This window comes from Apodemus sylvaticus, chromosome 1 (assembly GCF_947179515.1).
Source record: "Apodemus sylvaticus chromosome 1, mApoSyl1.1, whole genome shotgun sequence".
Classification (NCBI taxonomy): Eukaryota; Metazoa; Chordata; class Mammalia; order Rodentia; family Muridae; genus Apodemus; species Apodemus sylvaticus.
The window spans coordinates 64,082,804-64,101,287 of NC_067472.1; the positions used below are offsets into that span (position 1 = coordinate 64,082,804).

Sequence of the window (18,484 nt, forward strand, 5' to 3'; positions counted from 1 at the left end):
TGTCTCGGGGACAGGTGGTACTGAGTACCTGTCTATTAAGGTCGTCCTTGTCACCATCTTCTCTCGAAGCAAGGTTCCGTGGACTCTACCTCGCAGCCAGGGCATCCCTGCAGGGAAGATGATAGAAAACCCAGGAAAGAGCTCCAGCGTTCTTCTGTTTTCTTCCCCACCCTTACCCTTGAGGAGAAGGTGTTGGGGTCGCTGGACACTGGAAGGGATTTTCTTGGCGGGTTTGCTGCTGGCTCCTCCCCAGCGTGCTTGGGCAAGCAATCAGAGGAGCGGGCGGGGCAAATCGCACACGGAAGTCAGGTAGCAACCCAGAGTCCGCAGCCACTCTCATATGTGCCAGTGCCAGCATCCAGAGCCCCACGTTGACTGAGGGAGCAGCCACCAGCATGCAGGTGAGCCTGGCTTCTGAAGGTGCATGCCTGCAGCCTCCTCAGCTGTCATCCTTCCCTGGAAGGCTTGGTGGCAGGCAGTTCCCAACAACCTGCCATCCAGGGAACATGTTGGCTAGAGTTGAGTCAGTACCTATGGGGCAGGCTGAGGGTGAGGCTCAACAGACGAAGTAGCTTTTTAGTCCTGTTCTGGAATTCTGAAGATCCCAGGGACTGGACTCCTAGGAATGTATGTGACTTAGGGCTTTTCTGCCAGACTTATCTGTGCAAGGGGAGAACAGAGATGCTGTGGTGGGACACTTGCGACTTGCACTGACGGGGAGGGACTATGGGCACCAGGTTAGATTGGCCCGTGTAGCTGTGTGCCACGCTTTCTGGATCCTGCTGCAGGCAGACTGGACCTGGAGCCTAGATGTAGTCCAGAAGGTAAGATGTGTGTGTTCTCCGGGTACCTTTTGGAAAGCATTGTTTCCCCTTTTGCCAACCAACATGGTTACCTGGGGCAGAGGCCAGCACTTTTAAATCTCGGGGAGGAGGCAAGGGCGAGGTAGAGAGCGAAACCAACTTCCCACTGAGGCACCAGGCCTCCAGGTGTGGGCTGTGTGGGTGGCTGCTCCCTCTGTGTTTATGCAGTCCTTTCATTGGGCCTTCCAGAGCCAGCTCTGGGAGCTGAGTGCTCAGACCAGCGCATAGACACCCTCAACCTGGCTCCGATATCTGTCCCCTTGCCAGCCTCTTCCTCAAACTGGTGGTATAAGGAGAGAGCATGTGCCTTTAGGACCTAAAGTTTAGGTACACAGAGGGGTTGGTGGTCCCAGCTCCTGCTTGGATCTGAGCCTGCCCTCTACTGTTTAAATTTCTTCCATGGCTTTCCATTGCTTTTGTTGACTGGCTTCTGTGAACGTCTAGCCTCACCCGGTGTTTTTCTCCTTGCCCTTTACACTCCTGCAAAGTTGAACTGCTGAGGACAAAGTCATCAGGAGTAGTGACTACCAAGTTGCCAGGGGTGCTGAGGACTGAGTCCTGTGGGGACTTGCCTGTGCAGGGTCAGAGAATGAATCTCTAGAGTCAGTTCTCTCCTTTGACCATGTGGTCCTAGGCATCAAACTGAGGCTTGGTGGCTGGTACCTTTCCCTGACGAGCTATCTCACTGGTCTGGGACTGTGCTCTTCAGATCTGTACTGTGAGTCCTCTGAGGTGGTAAGGATTGAGTCTCTGAAGGGGTTGAGAGCTGAATAAACTCGCCAAGTGCAAGCTGCCTGTCAGGACTGACACACATATGTGTCTCTCTCCCAGAAATGCAGCCCCAATCTTCTCCCCAGATTGTTTATCTCTTGCCTTGTGAGGTAAAGATTGGGACCACCTCTCTCAGCAGGTAGACGTGACTCTGGTCCCTATATGTGTCCACATATACACCACCCTCCAGGGCTCAGCCCTGAGAACACAGTTTAGTGTCTGGGGGTGAATATGGGGAGGCACACAAAAGGGTGGACCAGTGGGAGATTTATGGTTACAGACCACAGCAAGGAGGGAGGGAGAGAGGGAGGGAGGGAGGGAGGGAGGGAGAGAGAGAGAGAGAGAGAGAGAGAGAGAGAGAGAGAGAGAGCGCTCAGGAATTCCTAGGAGGCAGAGGAAGCAGAGAGCAGAGAAGCTGGGCCCTTGTGGTGGGTGGGTTACTAGGCAGGGTGCCAGGAACATAAGGGTCCCCTGGCCACTTTTCTTGTTGGTTGGGGTGTCACCTTCTTCCCAAATTGAGGCACAGGTGCTCATCCTGTCCTATAGCTCCAAGCGTGGGTTTCTTTCCTGGAGAAGTTTCTACCCCTGCCCACAATCCCTCATGCAACAGGTGGATGCCCTGTGGCTTATGAAACTGAAGAGCGTTACAGGCCCCAGAGCACTAGCAAGGGAGGTGAACATGATCTTGGGACAAGGTGTGACAAAGGACAAATGGGGTGGGAAGCGAGGTCCATGTCCTCATGCATGGGTGCCGAGTTCCTGAGGGTCAGGCTTGGTGTGGAGAAGAAGGAGCTGTACGCGCATGCCTCTTCTGCCTGCACTGACCAGGACGGTGGCTAGGACACAGGCCAGGACTGCCCTGCTCTGGCTCCCTGCATTCCTGACCCTCAGGAGGGGAGGATTCCTTAGGTGTCTTGCGAACTGGAGAGGTGGCCTGTGTCCACAACGAGGAGCTAAGGGACCCTACCTGAGCCCTGAACCCTGAGCCCGAGCCCACTGTGGATGGCCTGTAGGATTGGAGGTGGCAAGGTCTGGGGGAAATGGCAGGAGCCTTAGTAGCCAGGATGGTGATTTTCTTCCCATGTCAGGGTGATTCTTTGTTGCAGAAGTGATAGCCTTATATTCTATTGGTAAAGAGGTTGAGTCCCTGGGGGTGTTGATCCCATCAGAGCCAGGGTGTCTGCCTGTGCTTGAACCCTAGCCTGGCTGTATATGGCAAGGTTGGAACTCCAAGGCCCCAGCTGAGTGTGTGAGGACAGCCTTGTCCCTATGCTGTGTATCCTGGAGTTTCAGGAGTCCACACAGCTTCTTGGAGGTGGAATCCGATGGATTAGGACCCAGGAGTTTTGAATGCTTCAAGAACACTGAGCAAGCTGCCCAGCTGGAGGTAGAGACAGCTTCATGAACTGGTCCCATCATGAACGTCCTGAGGGCAACACAAAGATAGATGCTTACGGGTATCATCATCCACTGGGTATCATCATCCATTGGGTATCTTCATCCGTTGGGTATCATCATCCATTGGGTATCATCATCCACTGGGTATCATCATCACTGGGTATTGTCATCCATTGGGTATCATCATCCATTGGGTATCATTATCCATTGGGTATCATTATCCATCAGAGATCAGCAGGATCTGGTCCTGTACACACTGGCCCTGGACAGCCAGACCTTGAAGGCTGGATGCTGTGGCTGTGGATAGGTGATTGGTAAGCCCAGCATGCATGAATGCAGAGATTAGTACCTGGGCCTGTCTTGCTATAGGCTGAAAAGGATGGAATCAGGGTAGGGGATCTCTGGCCTAGCTGATAGATTGGCTACTGTCCCTGTGCTACGGTGGCAGCTAAAAGCTAGTACAGCCCCCAGGTATGTGTATAGCTTTGCCACGGATATGTAAAGGGTGGTCCTGCCCAGAGTGGCTTCAGCTTACACTGGCTGAAGTGACATCCTAAGCCCCGGGAGGCTTCAGGTAACTCTTCCAAAGGTGCACACATCTCTAGTGGGAAGGGGATTTCTTATATAATTTTGGGGCTGGCTACAGTCAGTCTCTTAGCCCGGCCTTCAAAGGAATACTTTGTGGATGGTCTCCTCTTCCCAGGGTGTTCCCTACTTTGAATTCCAAAGTCCTATAGGCCTGTCCTAGGTCTTAGGTTTTACACACTAACATTTTGGGTCCATACTGATGACTGCGGCTTATGGCAGAGGGGAGACGTCAGAGGACATCTGCCCAGGTCCAAAGTCAAGCTCATTTCAATTCATCTCACATGACACTTGCTGGGCCCTTGTGGTGGGTGGATTACTAGGCAGGGTGCAAGGGACAAAAAGGGTCCCCTGGCCACTTCTCTTGTTGGTTGGGGTGTTACCTTCTTTCCAAGTCAAGACACAGCTGCTCACCTGTACTGCAGCTCTAAGTGTGGGTTTCTCTCCAAGAGAAGTTTCAATCCCTGCCCACAATATCTGGGTTACCTGCGTCTGTGGGCAGTGGATGGGAGGCAAAGAGAGCCCAGGAGCCTGGGGAATGTTGTCAGAGGCTGGAAGGTGGGAGCAGACAGAAATGCCCAGGTGCAGAGGCAAGTATAGCACCCAGGGTGCACACAGGACAGGGAGATGACCTGAGGCCTGTGCTCCTTCCGGCAGCTAGAGGAGGGGCAGCCAGAAGCTCCTTGGGCGTGTATGAGTGGGAGTCTGCACGGGGCTGCAGTAGGGTGTGGATTCAGCAGCAAGGCAGACAAACAAACAGAACAGAACAAAACAAAAACACCTTAGGTTAAATTGGATTTTGGATAACTTGTTTTTCCTTAATATAAGTATACCCAAGCAATATTGCAATATATTTATACTTAAAAATAAGCAATCAAACAAACAAACCACGCTCTCCCTGCCCCCTCTCCCCCCAAAAAACCCAAAACCTTTATTTTGTTTGGTTTTGCTTTGCTTCGAGATGAGGTGTTGCTATATAGACCAGGCTGGTCTGGAACTTGCTACGTACATCAGGCTGGCCACAGATTCACCACAACCCTCTGAATTGCTGGCATGTGCTACCATGCCCATCCCAAAGCCTGTTTGTCTATCTGAAATTCCTACATGATTGGGTGGCTTGTATTTTGCCTGGCAGCTCTTCGGCTGGCCTGTTGGAGCAGTATGGTGAGAGTCTCTGGAGGAGGTAGGAGGAATGTGTTTGAGAAGGGGAGGGATTACAGGTTTGTGGGGCGGGGGAAGCAGAAATCAGACTTGGCATTGTGGTAACTTCAGGGATGGTAATATACAGTGTGAGGATAGAGGCAGGGCCACTGAGGATGGACACTGGAATTGGTAATGGACTAAGGAAGACACAGGCCCTGTGGACCATGGGGTATGAGAAACCTTCCTAACCTGCTGGACAGCTAGAAAAACAGCTTTATTTGGCTCAAGGGTCTAGAAGGACATAGTCCCCTGCTTCTGGGACCATGGAGCCACAGGGTCCTTGCCACTGTGGAGTCCCTCTATCGACTTCTGCATTGCTTGTAGGGACATGGTCGGGACTGTGTAGGGACATGGTCGGGACTGTGTTACCTATGTGTGCAGAGCTAAGGGACACATCATGAATTACAAACCAACATCCTCAACATCTTCCCGATGCTGGCTCCTTAGCCAGTGCATTGGCCCATCCAACCCCTCCCTTGGCCTTTACACCTGGGTTTAGGAAAGCACAATTTGCTCCAACCTGCCTGCAAGCCCCACTTCCCCAGTTCTTCCTCCCTGCTTCCTACAGTCCACACCCCAGGAAAGAAGCCCTGACTGCCACTAAACTGCAGTTCTCAGGCACCTTGTTTATTCAGAGTACATGAAATCCTAAGAACCCAGCACCCAGCACCAAGGACACAGAACCCACAGCATCTGTTGCCCTGACTCTGCCTGCTCCCTCCCCTGGTGGCATAGTTTCAGTGTATGCACTCAATTAGTAGACAGCTCTCCTAGCACACGTGAAACCCGGAGTTCAATTCCTGGTATCATAACCAGGCATGGTAGTGTCTGCCAGTAACTACAGGATTTTGTAAAATTTGTAAAACCAAAATTTTAAAATTATTTATTTCAAAAAACAAAAAAAGGAGACCTGGGTTTGATTCCCAGCACCCACACAGTGGCTTACAACGGCTTGTAACTCCTGTTCTAGAGAGCTCGATGCCCTCTTCTGACTGCCAAAGGGACTGGGCACTCACACGGCAAACAGACATAAAGGCGAAACATTCGTACAATAAAAGATACAAAAACTAAAATGGGAGTCAGACAGTGGTGGCACACACCTTTAATCCTAGCACTCGAGACAGAAGCAGACAGTTTTCTCTGAGTTCAAGGCCAGCCTGGTCTACAGAGAGCATTCAAGGACATGCAGGGCTACGAGGAGAAACCCTCTCAAAAAACCCAACCCAAGCCAAACAAACAAACAAAATTGGGCCAGGTGTGGTGGCAGCACACGCCTTTAATCCAGAACTCTGGAGGCAGAGGCAAATGGATCTCTCTGGATTTGAGACTAGCTTGGTCTACAGAATGACTTCTGGCTAGCCAGGGCTACATAGTGAAACACTGTCTCAGAAAAAGGAAAACAAACAACAACAACAACAACAAAATGGTTTAGAGAGATGGCTCAGTGGTCAAGAGCACACTGGCTGCTCATCCAAAGGACCAAAGTTCAATTCCCAGCACCCACATGGCAGCTTGAAACTGTCTGTAACTCCAGTTCCAGGTGACCCGACACCCTCACACAGACACACACGTAGGCAAAACACCAATGTACATAAAATAAAAAATAGATTCTAAAGTATTTCTTTAAAAAATTAAAAAGCAGAGCTTTACTTGTTAATTGCTTTTCATTTTATAAAAAAAAAAGTACAACATGCCAGGGACTGGAGAGATAGTTCAGTGGTTAAGAGCACCAGATACTTTTCCAGAGAACCCTGGTTCAATTCCCAGCATTCACATGGCGGCTCACAAACTCCTCTGGTGTTTCTGTGTCTCCTACCCAGTTCCATCAGATCTGAGGCTCTCTTTTGGTCTCCATGGACAATTGACCAACAAATGGTGCATAGACTTATGTGCAGGCAAAACACCCATCAAAAAAGGCTATCATGCTAGATGTAGATTCCCAAGGTTTGGTTACTTAAAAACACACTTGTGTGTCATTCTGGTGTTCCCCAGCCATTCACTACCTTTCCATGATCACGTCTCAGGAGACACTGGTGTCACCCAGCACTAGACACACATGCTTGTGTCCTTTCCTATTCTGGTCACTCTGGATCCTGTGTTGCTTTTATTTATCATCTTCTTCACTTCTACTTAAGATATTTCTCCTCCTTGTCCTGGGGACGTGACTCCTGGACACTCTTCACATGCCCCTCTGGACTTCTCTGGGGACGTATGGTGGGAAGGACTACTGGCTTCAGGCAGGAGGACCACCGCTCACTCCCCTGCTGTGCATCTCTGTCTCCCAGGGATATCAGGGGCAGTCACAACCTTCCTCACATGGATTGGGGTGACTCTGGTGCCCACTATGTTTCTCACACTCACAGCTTTCTCTAGGCACTGAATCCAGGCCACAGTGGGGAGAGATGTAAGCCCATCTCCCAGAAGATCTGGGATCTGTACAAGTCAGAAAAACTCAAGTCCTTCAGATTCCACTTGTGGCTCTCAGCGATGGAGCTATGCCCTGTCCTGAATTTCTTGTCTGTGTCAAGAATAGCCAGGCCACAAGGTCTAGTACTGCCCAGTGCAAATGTTCCCCAAGTCTGTGTGAACAACCAGTACCAGTAGTAGTACACAAGTGTATCCCTGATGTCCCTCCCTGATGTCCCCAGACTTTGGTATCTCCAGACTCTTTTTTTTTTTAAAGAATTATTTGTTTTTAAAGAATTATTTGTTTAAAGAATTGATTATGCTGCCACTGTTTTCAGACACACTAGAAGAGGGCATCAGATCTCATTACAGATAGTTGTGAGCTGGGAATTGAACTCAGGACTTCTAGAAGAGCATCAGTGCTCATAACTGCTGAGCCTTTTCTCTAGCCCCCTCTTCAGACTTTTAAAATGTGGGTAGCTGGTGTCTTCTAGCCCTCCTGCTACCGGTAGCATTGACCTGTGTCATCCTGATTGTCCCGAGGTTGCCATTTCCTGCCCATCTAGTGTTCACAGAGACTTCTTTCAGGGACATCCCTGTGAGTTACTGTGTCTGCCATGGAGGAATGGGGTTGTCTACCTTTTCTTTAAGCCCTGAAGGAACACCTTGGTGTTTCCACACCGACTGTACTCTGGTTGTGTTGCACGCGTCACTTTCTGCCACCTGTGACATCCTCAAGCTGACCTCCACCAGGGCTGCCTGTTTGCCAACTAGTTTCTGGCAGACCAGTCCCCAGCTTGGAGCAGGATAGGGAGTCTCACTCCCTTGAGTGCCCATGTACCTGCTCAGAGAATGTAGGAAGAGGCTTGTGGAGGGCTTACATACTCATCTCCCCGTCTTTCTCTGTCCCCCAGGGTGATGAGAGCCTCCAGATCTTGGTGGGGTCAGAAGGGGACCACTTGCCATTGATGGAAATGGGTAGTTGTAAGGTAGGTCTGCCCACACCTCCCAGGCTGGATTCCACTTACTCTGTGTATCCTGTGCTTGGTTGTGGTCCTGCATCTCCTTCTATATCCTGTGTTCTAGGTGGGGTTCCTGCCCCACACCTTCTCCCATCCTGTGTCATGTGCTGGGTTCCAGGTTTATATTTCCTCCTATCTGTGGTCAGGGTTGTTTCTATCCCGTACCTTATTCCTCCAGCCCGAGGCCTCTGATCAATGGGACTGTGTCCTGGTAGCTGATCTCCAGACCCAGAAAATTCAGAAGCATGTTGAGAGGCAACGGCAGTTCCTAAAAAGTCTCGAGAGAAACGGCTTCCACTTTAAGGTAGGCTGGTTTGCTTCATGGGCCAGAGAGTCTTGAGGAATGCCATGTCATATGTCTCAGGAACAGGGGACAGGATAGTTAGTGGCTGTGGATGAGTTCTTCTCTTGTGGCTCTCAAGGTGATAAAGGACCAGAAGAAGGTGTTCTTTGGGATCCGAGCTGACAGTAGCGTCATCAACAAGTACCGGACTCTCCTCATGAAGCCCGAAGATCTTAGCTCCAGAGGCAAGAAGAGCTTCAACACAGCTACCACAAGGTGAGGATGTATCCTGAGCCAGACCAGGAGGACCCTGGCCCTGCGTCCAGGCAGGACAAGAGCCACACCCAATCTGAGGTAGAGCAACGGTCCCACACAGTCTTAGTGTAGGTGGCACAGGGGATCAGACCTGGTTCTGAACAAGGGTGCGCCTCAGCTTCCATTTTGGAATAGTAATATTGACGCTCACTTCTTGACATCCTGTGAGAACTCTTTATCACAGTTTTCCTGTAGATCCAGAATCAAAGTCATCAGTTACCGCTTCTGAACTCCGAGGTCTTTATCTCCCACAGACCCCTTCCTCATCAGCCCAAACGCTCCTTTCTGGACATCTGGTCCTCAATATCTGACAGGGAGCGCCTCCTGTGTCCCCAGTTATCTGCTCCTCTACAAATACTCATACACCCCCATCTGATCCTTCTGTGTCACTTACCCAGGTCCGGGAATAACTATCTGGGGGCCTAGCTAGTTGATTCTGGCAAAGGGCAGACAGGGAATTGGGTAATAGGCAACAGAGTCCTGTGAATTTTTGGTGTTAGGGAGGAATGAGGGGAAATCAAAGGAGTAGAGACACTGTCTTCATTAGGGTTTCATTGCTGTGAACAGACACCATGACCAAGCAGCTCTTATAAAGGACATTTATTTAATTAGGGCTGGCTTACAGTTCAGAGCTTCCATCCATTATCACTGAGGTGTGAGCATGGCAGAATCCAGGCAGAGAAGCTGAGATTTCCACCTCTTGTTCCGAAGGCAGATAGGAGAAGACTGGCTTCCAGGCAGATAGGACGAGGGTCTTAAAGCCCACACCCACAGTGACACACCTACTCCAACAGGGCCGCACCTTCTAATAGTGCCACTCCCTGGGCCAAGCATATACCATCACAGACACCTTGATGGGAACAAAACAGGACAGTCTTGGGGGGGGGGGATTTCCCTGTGCTCACAAGGTGACTATCTCAGGTACTTAAGCTGTGTCTGAGTAGAGCTCTACAAATGCCTGTGTGTCCCAGGTGAGCTAACCCCTGAGCATCACTTTCCACATAAGCAGAATGACTCAGCCATGTAGACAGCTTTGTGCACATTAAACATGTAATGTTTAATATCAGAGGTGGCGGCTTTTACACCTGCATCTGAGAGAGATGTGGATGCCTGAGGGTGAGAATAGGACCTCATTCTGGAGGTCAGGCATGTTTGACCTGAGCAGGTTTTCAGGGTGATTTATGGACTCTGGATTCTGGTCAGTAGTGGTGGGGTACCTCTTCTAGAACAGAGAGGGCCTGGATGTGTGGAGAACGGGGCCTTTAAGAGCACAGTCCACCAGGCTATCATGGGGGCCATCCTGATCCTTAGATTCTTGGGTTTCAGAATCCGAATTGTGAGCTTTGTCGTGAACAGCAGGCTGAAACCCGGTGGTGAGCTCAGAAGGGCAGGTGGCTGAGGAGGGGCCCGGGTTCTCCCACTCTCCGTTGCTCCCGTTGATTGAGGCTCCCTGTAACCCTAGACACCTTTGAGAATCTGGTGAAGGATGGAGTCTTTGAGACCATGTTTCTTTTGCACAAGGTGAGGGGTAGACCAGTTCAGAATGGGCCTGAGGGTGGGGATCTGAGGTAGGAAGCCAAGCTCTCATTGTCAGTTTCCGGGACCCAGGGGGAAAAAGACCTGAAGAGAACATGGGCTCGGTGGAGAAACATGTTCCAGTCACAGCCAATTGATAAAATCAGGTAATACCATACCAAGCAGCTCACCTGTGGGTCATAGACACATCTGTGTTCAAAACAGATAACCTGTGGCCCAGCCAATCCAGTCCTGACTGACAGATACAATCCCCACTTACACTGATGCTAGCAGTACCTTCCCTCTACCTTCTCATATGCCCATACCCTACCAGGTACTGAGGCCATTGGGGAGAGGGTGGCCTTGATGGGGAAGCTTTCCCACAGGGACTACTTTGGCGAGAAGGTGGCTCTGTACTTCACCTGGCTTGGCTGGTACACCTACATGCTGGTGCCTGCTGCTGTGGTGGGCCTCATCATCTTTCTGAGTGGCTTTGCCCTGTTTGAGTCCAGCCAGATCAGGTGGGTTGGGGCCTGAGGCCTGCCATCTTGCAGTGGGTCAGGTATGGAGGTGGGAACCTGGATGGATTCTGCATCTCAGAATCACCAGTCTTGTTTATACACTCACAGCAAAGAGATCTGTGATGCTGATGACATCTTCATGTGTCCTCTTGGCGACCACAGTCGCAGATACCAGCGTCTCTCCGAGATGTGCACTTTTGCAAAGGTTAGATGCTACTGGAGTCTTTCCTGGGTGGGGAAGATAGGCACCTGGGCGCCCGACAAGCCAGGTTCTGCCTTCCCCACCAGAGGACATGGTAGGAAACTTAGCACGAAGCCCTTCTGTTCCTCTCCCCAGCTCACTCATCTCTTTGACAACGACGGCACTGTGCTATTTGCCATCTTCATGGCTCTGTGGGGTGAGTTGCTGCTGGGCATCCCTGGAGGACTCTAGGACTCCAGCCGCCCTGGGTCACCCCAGGTATCCTGTGACATTTCTCTGCGCTCACTGCAGCTACCGTCTTCCTGGAGATCTGGAAGCGAAAGCGTGCTCAGGAGGTCCAGAGCTGGGACCTGTACGAATGGGATGAAGAAGAGGTAAGGCAGAGGCAGCAGCACCAAGTTTGCTTGCTTCCAGTATCCCGTGTGGTCCGTACCTGAATCCTTGTGTCTGAGATGTATCTGGTGACCTCCCCAGGAGGAGATAGCCCTTGAGCTCATCAACTCTTCACAGTATGAGCTGAAAAGCCACCTCCATTCCTACCTGAACAGCACCATCATCCTGATCATGTCCCTGATCATGGTACTTCTGGGAGCCGCGGTAGGGGCTAGAGACCCGGGTATCCCTACCCTTCACGCCCAGCCCCAACCCTTTGCAGATCTGTTTCATAATTGGCATGGCTCATGTGCTGGTTGTCTACCGTGTGCTGGCTGGTGCTCTCTTCAGCAGCTTCCTGGAGCAGCAGGTGACCACCGCTGTGGTGGTGACTGGGGCAGTGGTACATTATATAATCATTGTCATCATGACAAAGGTAAGGATCAGGCAGGGGAGGCTCTGGGGGTGGGGGCTCTGTTGAAGTCCTAGGTAAGTCCCACTTGGTTCCTTCTTCCCTCAGGTCAACAAATGGGCAGCCCTGAAGCTTTGTAAATTTGGTGAGAAGAGGCTAGCCTCTCTCTGGGAGGACTCAGAGTTACAGGGCTGTGATCAAACATGGGGTGGGGGCTTCCTGCCCTTCTGGGGCCCCTCACTTGAGAGTGTAGGTCATGCTGTCTCATTGGTCTAAAGACAGGATGGCCATGTCTCATTCCAGAGGAACCCAGGACCTTTTCAGAGCAAGAAAGCAAGTTCACTGTCAAGTTTTTCATCCTGCAGTTCTTCACCCACTTCTCCTCTCTCATCTACATTGCCTTCATCCTGGGCAGGTATGTGGGGGGGGGCAGGTATGTGGGGGGGCAGGTATGTGGGGGGGCAGGTATGGGGGGACAGGTATGTGGGGGGGCAGGTATGCTCCCCCGCCCCAGAAGCCTCTACTCACCCCAGCCCCCAGCTCCTCCAGGCTCAACACTCCTGTCTTGTATTCTTGCCTTTAAAAGTGCCCAGATCTGGGGCTGGAGAGATGGCTGCTCTTCCAAAGGTCCTGAGTTCAATTCTCAGCACCCACATAGTGGCTGGTGACCTTCTAGAAAGAGATCTGATGCCCCCTTCTAGCATGCAGGCGTATATGCAACAAAGCACTCACACACAAAATGAACGAACGAATGAATGAATGAATGAATGCAGCAGAGCACTCATATATTAAATAATAAATACATTAATAATTAAACTTTTAAAAAGTGGCCAGATCTTAGCCAGGCATGGGGGCACACACCTTTAATCCCAGAACTGGGCTGGCAGAAGCAGGAAAATCTCTGTGAATCTGAGGTCAGCCTGGTCTACATGTTGAGCTCCAGGATAGCCAAGACTAAATAGAGAGACTCTGCCTCAAGAAAACTAAATAAGTTAGTAAATATAAACAAACAAACAAACAAACAAACAAATAAATAAAAATGTCCAGATCTTGAGGCTGGGGATGTAGCTTAGTTGAAGAGCATGCATGAAGCACTTATGTTTGACCTCTTGTGTGTGTGTCCTCTTGTATGTGGCGACCTTTTGATGTGGTGGCATATTCTTGTGATTTCAGAACTCAATAATCAGAGAATAAGTCTTTGGTCAGCCTAAGACCCTGCATTAAAAGAAAACATGCTCTCTTCAGCAAACCCTGTGTTAAAATTGGAACACTGCACACGAGCTTAGCATGGCCCTAGCATGACGTGCGAATTTGTGAAGTGTTCCATATTTTTTAAGAAAGTGGTCAGATCAGTTCTTTTAACTTAAAAAAAACATAGTTCATGTTCTAGAATACTTAGAAACTCAGTATAGAACACCCTTTGTGACCCTCAGCCCTAGAGGTGACATGGGCCAGCCTGGTGGGTCCTGTTGTTTGTACAAGTTTTACCTACAACCTAGGAAGCTTTGTTAGGCCAGTGATCACTCACTGACTTTTATTTTATGTATGTGAGTACACTGTAGCTGTCCTCAGATACACCAGAAGAGGGAGTCAGATCCCATTATAGATGGTTGTGAGCCATCATGTGGTTGCTGGAAATTGAACTCAGGACCTCTGGAAGAGCAGTCAGCGCTCTTAACCACTGAGCCATCTCTCCAGCCCCAAACTGACCTTTTCCATGGAAATATCCCAGTGGCTCTGCCCAGTGTACCATACTCCCCTCACCTTTTATGGGGTACTGTGCTTCGTGAAGAAGCCACATGAATATGCCCTCGCCTTCCTTATTTAAATGAACCATTTTTGGTGCAGTCAATGTACACCTTTTTGTTTTCTCTGAAGAAAATAATTGCTGCTTAATTTTTGTGCTTAAATGTCATACAGAGGGGCTGGAAAGATGGCCCAGTGGTTAAGAGCACTGACTGCTCTTCCAGAGGTCCTGAGTTCAATTCCCAGCAACCACATGGTGGCTCACAGCCATCTGTAACGGGACCTGACACCCTCTTCTGGTGTGTCTGAAGACAGCTACAGTGTACTTATATATAATAAATACATTTTTTAAAAAATGTCATAAGGCATTTAAACATTACCAGTTGGTCACAAGCTTCCTAACAACCCCACCTCCTCACCAAACCTCCCAGCATGTTCAGAGATAGGGGAGTCCCTTGACCATCATGTCCTTGGGAGTCATTCCTGGTAATTTGTCCAAGCTCCTAGGAAGACTAGGATAGCCCATTAAGCTGGACCCACCGCATTTAACCGCTTATCTAGTCCAAAGTCCCAGTCTTCTGTATTTCTCCAAAAACAACATAGTCAGGTCTTTTTTCAGCAGTAGCCCACTGCCTGGTACCACCTTCTGCCTTAGTCTTCTACTGATAAAGCAGTATAACCATGGCAACTTATAAATGGAAGTGCTTTAATTTGGCCCACAGTTTCAGAGGATTAGAGTCCATGGTGGTGGAGTGAAGGAACATTTAAGAGCTCACATCTCGATTTACAACCACGAGGCAGAGAGGGGTGTGTGTGTGAAGAGGAGCCTAACCCCAGTGATTCATCTCTTTCAACAAAGCTATACCTCCTAATCCTTCCCAAACCATTCTGCCAACTAAGGATGCAGTTGTCAAATATATGGACCCACTGGGAGTGGATGGGAATTCTCATTCAAACCACCACACTCTTACTCCACCGTCCCGTGGTCACAAGATCAGGGTGCTGTCCATCTTCCTCACAGACCTTAATTTTCTCCCTAGGATCAACGGTCACCCTGGGAAATCCACGCGCCTGGCTGGCCTGTGGAAGCTAGAGGAGGTTAGTCTGTCTTGAGGCCTCACTGCCCAGTTCTTGACTTCCTCTCCTCCCTCAAGCTCCCTCCCTGACCTTCATGTTGGTCCCACAGTGTCATCTCAGTGGCTGCATGACAGATCTGTTCATTCAGATGGCCATCATCATGGGCCTGAAGCAAACTCTGAGCAACTGCGTTGAGTACCTGAGCCCGTAAGGCCCTCTTTCCATCCCACTCCAGCCTCCCGCCGTGCCTGTCCCCGGTGCCCTGTAGTCTTTCTGTAAGTTCCACACATTCCTGGTGCCCACAGGTTGTTGGCCCATAAGTACCGCTTATTTCGGGCTTATGAACACGGTCACACGTCCGACCCAGATCTGAAGGAGTGGCAGCGTAACTACCGCCTGAATCCAGTCAACAGATTCAGCCTGTTTAATGAATTCATGGAGATGAGTGTGTGGCGCTCCAGTGGGCTGGGCAGATGGGGTGGGTATGCAGGGCGAAGAGTGAGTGACTGTACTCGACACAGTGACGTTTTCATCCTGCAGTGATCCAGTATGGCTTCACCACCATCTTTGTGGCTGCCTTCCCGCTTGCACCCCTGTTGGCCCTCTTCAGCAACCTTGTGGAGATCCGCCTGGATGCCATCAAGATGGTCAGACTACAGCAGCGCCTGGTTCCTCGAAAGGCTAAGGACATAGGTCAGAGCGCGCACACATTGGAGAGCAGCCAGGGCGCTCCAATCCTGGGCTTTTCACCAGCCCAGGCCAGGCCACCTTGAAGCAACTTGTAATAACTGCAGCCCCTCCCATTACTCTAGAGACATTCCTTAGGTTTTCAGGTATGGTAACTAAGCCTCACGGGCTCAACCCCTAGAAAAAGGCTGGCTAGAGCGCACCTGACAAGGCTTTCCCATGAGCCTCCAGCGTGTGGCTGGAGAGCTTGCAGCCTTACGGAAGAGCAGGAGTTAGATCACATGGGATCTAACTAGAAGGTATGGCAGGTCAGAGAGCCCAAGGCCTCAGTCATCCTGACTCTCCATAGTGAGAATGACAGTTGTCAGGGAGACAGATGGTTTAGTTACTTGACGTGGGGAGAAGCATCAGGGAGAGCCTCAGACCTGAGGCAGGGTTTAGGAATTCTCACTTGGGTGGGTGGGGTTCAGGAGATAAACAACTTGCTGAAAAGTTCCCAGAAGAAGGTGGGGATGGGGAAACCTGAGTCCTTCACTAATCAAGTCTGGGAGAAGAGGGTGCAACTATACTATGTCTGTCTCCACTGGGGATTTCCGAGCAGTTACCTTAGCTCCCACGGCTGCACTGGGACCATGATAACATGATAACATGAGGCTCCTTGGCCAACCAGGCTGCAAGCTTTTAGGGCAGGAGACGACCAATGATCGGGATTGGCTGCTTCATTCCACTACTGTCATTCAGGGACCTGGCTGCAGGTGCTGGAGACCATTGGGGTGCTGGCAGTCATTGCCAATGGAATGGTCATTGCCTTCACCTCTGAGTTCATCCCCAGAGTAGTCTACAAGTACCACTATGGCCCGTGCCGAACGAATCAGACCTTCACAGATGAGTAAGGCATTGAACTGACCCTTCCAGTTAAGTCCTTGAAGCCCAGACCTGGGGTTCTCTTGGGTCTAAGTGGGTGCTGCCGGAGCTCCCTGGGGCTGGGACTTGACTCCTTGCACTGTCTGCATGGCCGACATACCTTAGCTGGGTTCTGGGAATAACTGATGAACCCTTGTTGGAAGGGAAGTGCCAGGCTCTGTTGGTGCTGAGCAGGCAGTACCTAAATGCCTCTCCTGCTAAGTTTTATGTCCCTTTCCTGTTTCTGGCATGGGAAGGCAAAGCAGAAATGTGTTTAGCTCCCATTGCACCTGCAGACTGGGGTCTCTAGGTCAGCCCTAGGAGTATTCTTCCAGCCTGGTAAGGCAGACTGTTGGTGGCGTCCTCAACACTCCCTCAGTCTCTCCTCGCTCTCCCAGAGCTAGTCTTATGCTTAGCCTGGACTTTCCTCATGAAGGAGAATGGGGGGAGGCCTTCCACGGTGGCTCGCCCCCTAGTACCCTCTAGGTGCAGGTGACTTCTCAGTAAGGGCCTCAGGCCAAGCAAACACCACACTTTTCTCTCTCCAGCTGCCTCAAGAACTATGTCAACCATAGCTTGTCTGTCTTCTACACCAAAGACTTCAAGGACCATGGCAAGATGGAAGGCCAAGAAAACGTGACCGTGTGCAGGTTTGGAGCCTCTCATCATCCCCATAAATGGCCTCTAAATTCCTGATTCCTGATGTTAGGTTCTTTGTTACCCCAGGTACCGGGACTACCGAAATGATAGCGATTACAACTTCTCTGAGCAGTTCTGGTTCATTTTGGCCATCCGGCTGGCCTTTGTCATCCTCTTTGAGGTGGGTAAGTTGTGAGTGAGCCCCAGGAGAGGCAGCTCTCTTATCCCTCTTTCCTAGCCCCCAGATAGGTCTAAAGAGCTTCCTCAGCCACTGACTTTGCTGGGCCATTCTCTCTCTTGCCTGCAGCACTTTGCCCTGTGCATCAAGCTCATTGCTGCGTGGTTCGTGCCTGACGTGCCCAAGTCAGTGAAGAATGAGGTCCTGGAGGAGAAGTATAACAGGATTCGCGATAGAATGTGGTAGGGATGCAGAGGCTCACCTGGCTGGGGCGGGTCTGTGCCTGGGGACAGGCCTGCCCTCTGACCCATACCAACCCTATCCTTCCCCAAACTTCAGTTCCAGGAGCTCGGATGTATAGAGGTGGGACAGGTGGAGAAATGCTGCTTTTCAGGAGCCTGGACTACGAAGAAGTCCCCACCTCTACAGCTTGTCCCTGTCCATAACAATGTATATACATGTGTTGAGGGAGGCTGTAAAATGGTCTGTGTATATGTAGGATTCTGGATGGTCTACGTATATGTTAATGAATGAAGGTCATAGAAGGGCCTTGAATATGTGTAGGTGTATATAGGTTTTCCTACGGAGCCCATGTATATATGTTAATCACGGGAGACTTGTATACGAAGGGTTCATTGAAATTCCATGTATATTTAGGGTATTTATGAACAGCACAGATGTGCCTGTGGGATTTGCTTCAACTTTCCTAGGGTTCAGATTGATACAGACCTGACTTGAAACTCTTGAGTGACCCTAGTACCTCTAGGATTGCAGACTTCTCATAAAACTCCCACGCAGTAAAATTAGCCTAAGTTCTATGGACCTCCTGGCTTCTGGGTCTCAGATCCTACTCTGTGGTCTCCTGCTTTGTGGGAAGCCCAGAAACTGACTAACTTCCGGGTCTCTTCCCCCCAATTAACATGGATCCCCACAGCCGGCAAAACTTTTTTATTTTATTTTATTTATTTTATTTTATTTTATTTTTTTGCATGATGAGGGTTTGGTTTTACATTCCAGCGGGAGCTGTCATCAGTAAGCTCCAACCCACTGTCATGCCATTGAAGAGACTTGGTGTGGTTCTGTTTTCAGACCTAGAAAGTCTCTTTGCTGATCTCTGGTCAACCCAGAACATGCCGTTTCCCATATCATCTGCCGCAGCCTCTTTGCTGCCCGGAGACAGAGCAGTAGATCATTTGCTGCCCCTGTTGCTAATTCCATCTCAACCATTTTTACCTTCCTCACAATATTCTGCAATCCGTGTTACCCTTGTGGATACGTGATAAATGGATATATGGTCAACCTGCTGCAAGCCATTGGCAATGACAGGGTCTTAGAAACGATGAGGAGAAACAGATTCAATTCTACTGTTGGGGATAACTCTCCTAG

The 18,484-nt window shown here is 50.2% G+C and overlaps 1 protein-coding gene across 1 annotated transcript; it reads left to right on the forward strand.

Annotated features, from left to right (window-relative positions):
- The first annotated feature begins 330 nt into the window (after window positions 1-330).
- Ano9 (anoctamin 9) lies at window positions 331-17,381 on the forward strand. The gene is made up of 23 exons (XM_052195940.1): window positions 331-401; window positions 8,141-8,215; window positions 8,427-8,552; window positions 8,671-8,807; window positions 10,173-10,219; window positions 10,309-10,367; window positions 10,455-10,528; window positions 10,748-10,882; window positions 10,991-11,087; window positions 11,220-11,280; window positions 11,376-11,458; window positions 11,559-11,663; window positions 11,740-11,892; window positions 11,977-12,013; window positions 12,172-12,283; window positions 14,655-14,712; window positions 14,801-14,898; window positions 14,997-15,136; window positions 15,232-15,384; window positions 16,120-16,267; window positions 16,830-16,931; window positions 17,008-17,101; window positions 17,228-17,381. Exons 1-23 carry the CDS (start codon window positions 396-398, stop codon window positions 17,342-17,344), a joined length of 2,217 nt encoding a protein of 738 aa, XP_052051900.1. The 5' UTR covers window positions 331-395; the 3' UTR covers window positions 17,345-17,381.
- Window positions 17,382-18,484: the final 1,103 nt, after the last annotated feature.

Coding starts and splice junctions, on each gene's coding strand:
- Ano9 (XM_052195940.1), top strand. Junction 10,529..10,747: donor CAGCCAATTGATAAAATCAG/GTAATACCATAC, acceptor GCTTTCCCACAG/GGACTACTTTGGCGAGAAGG. Junction 12,284..14,654: donor ATTGCCTTCATCCTGGGCAG/GTATGTGGGGGG, acceptor TTTTCTCCCTAG/GATCAACGGTCACCCTGGGA.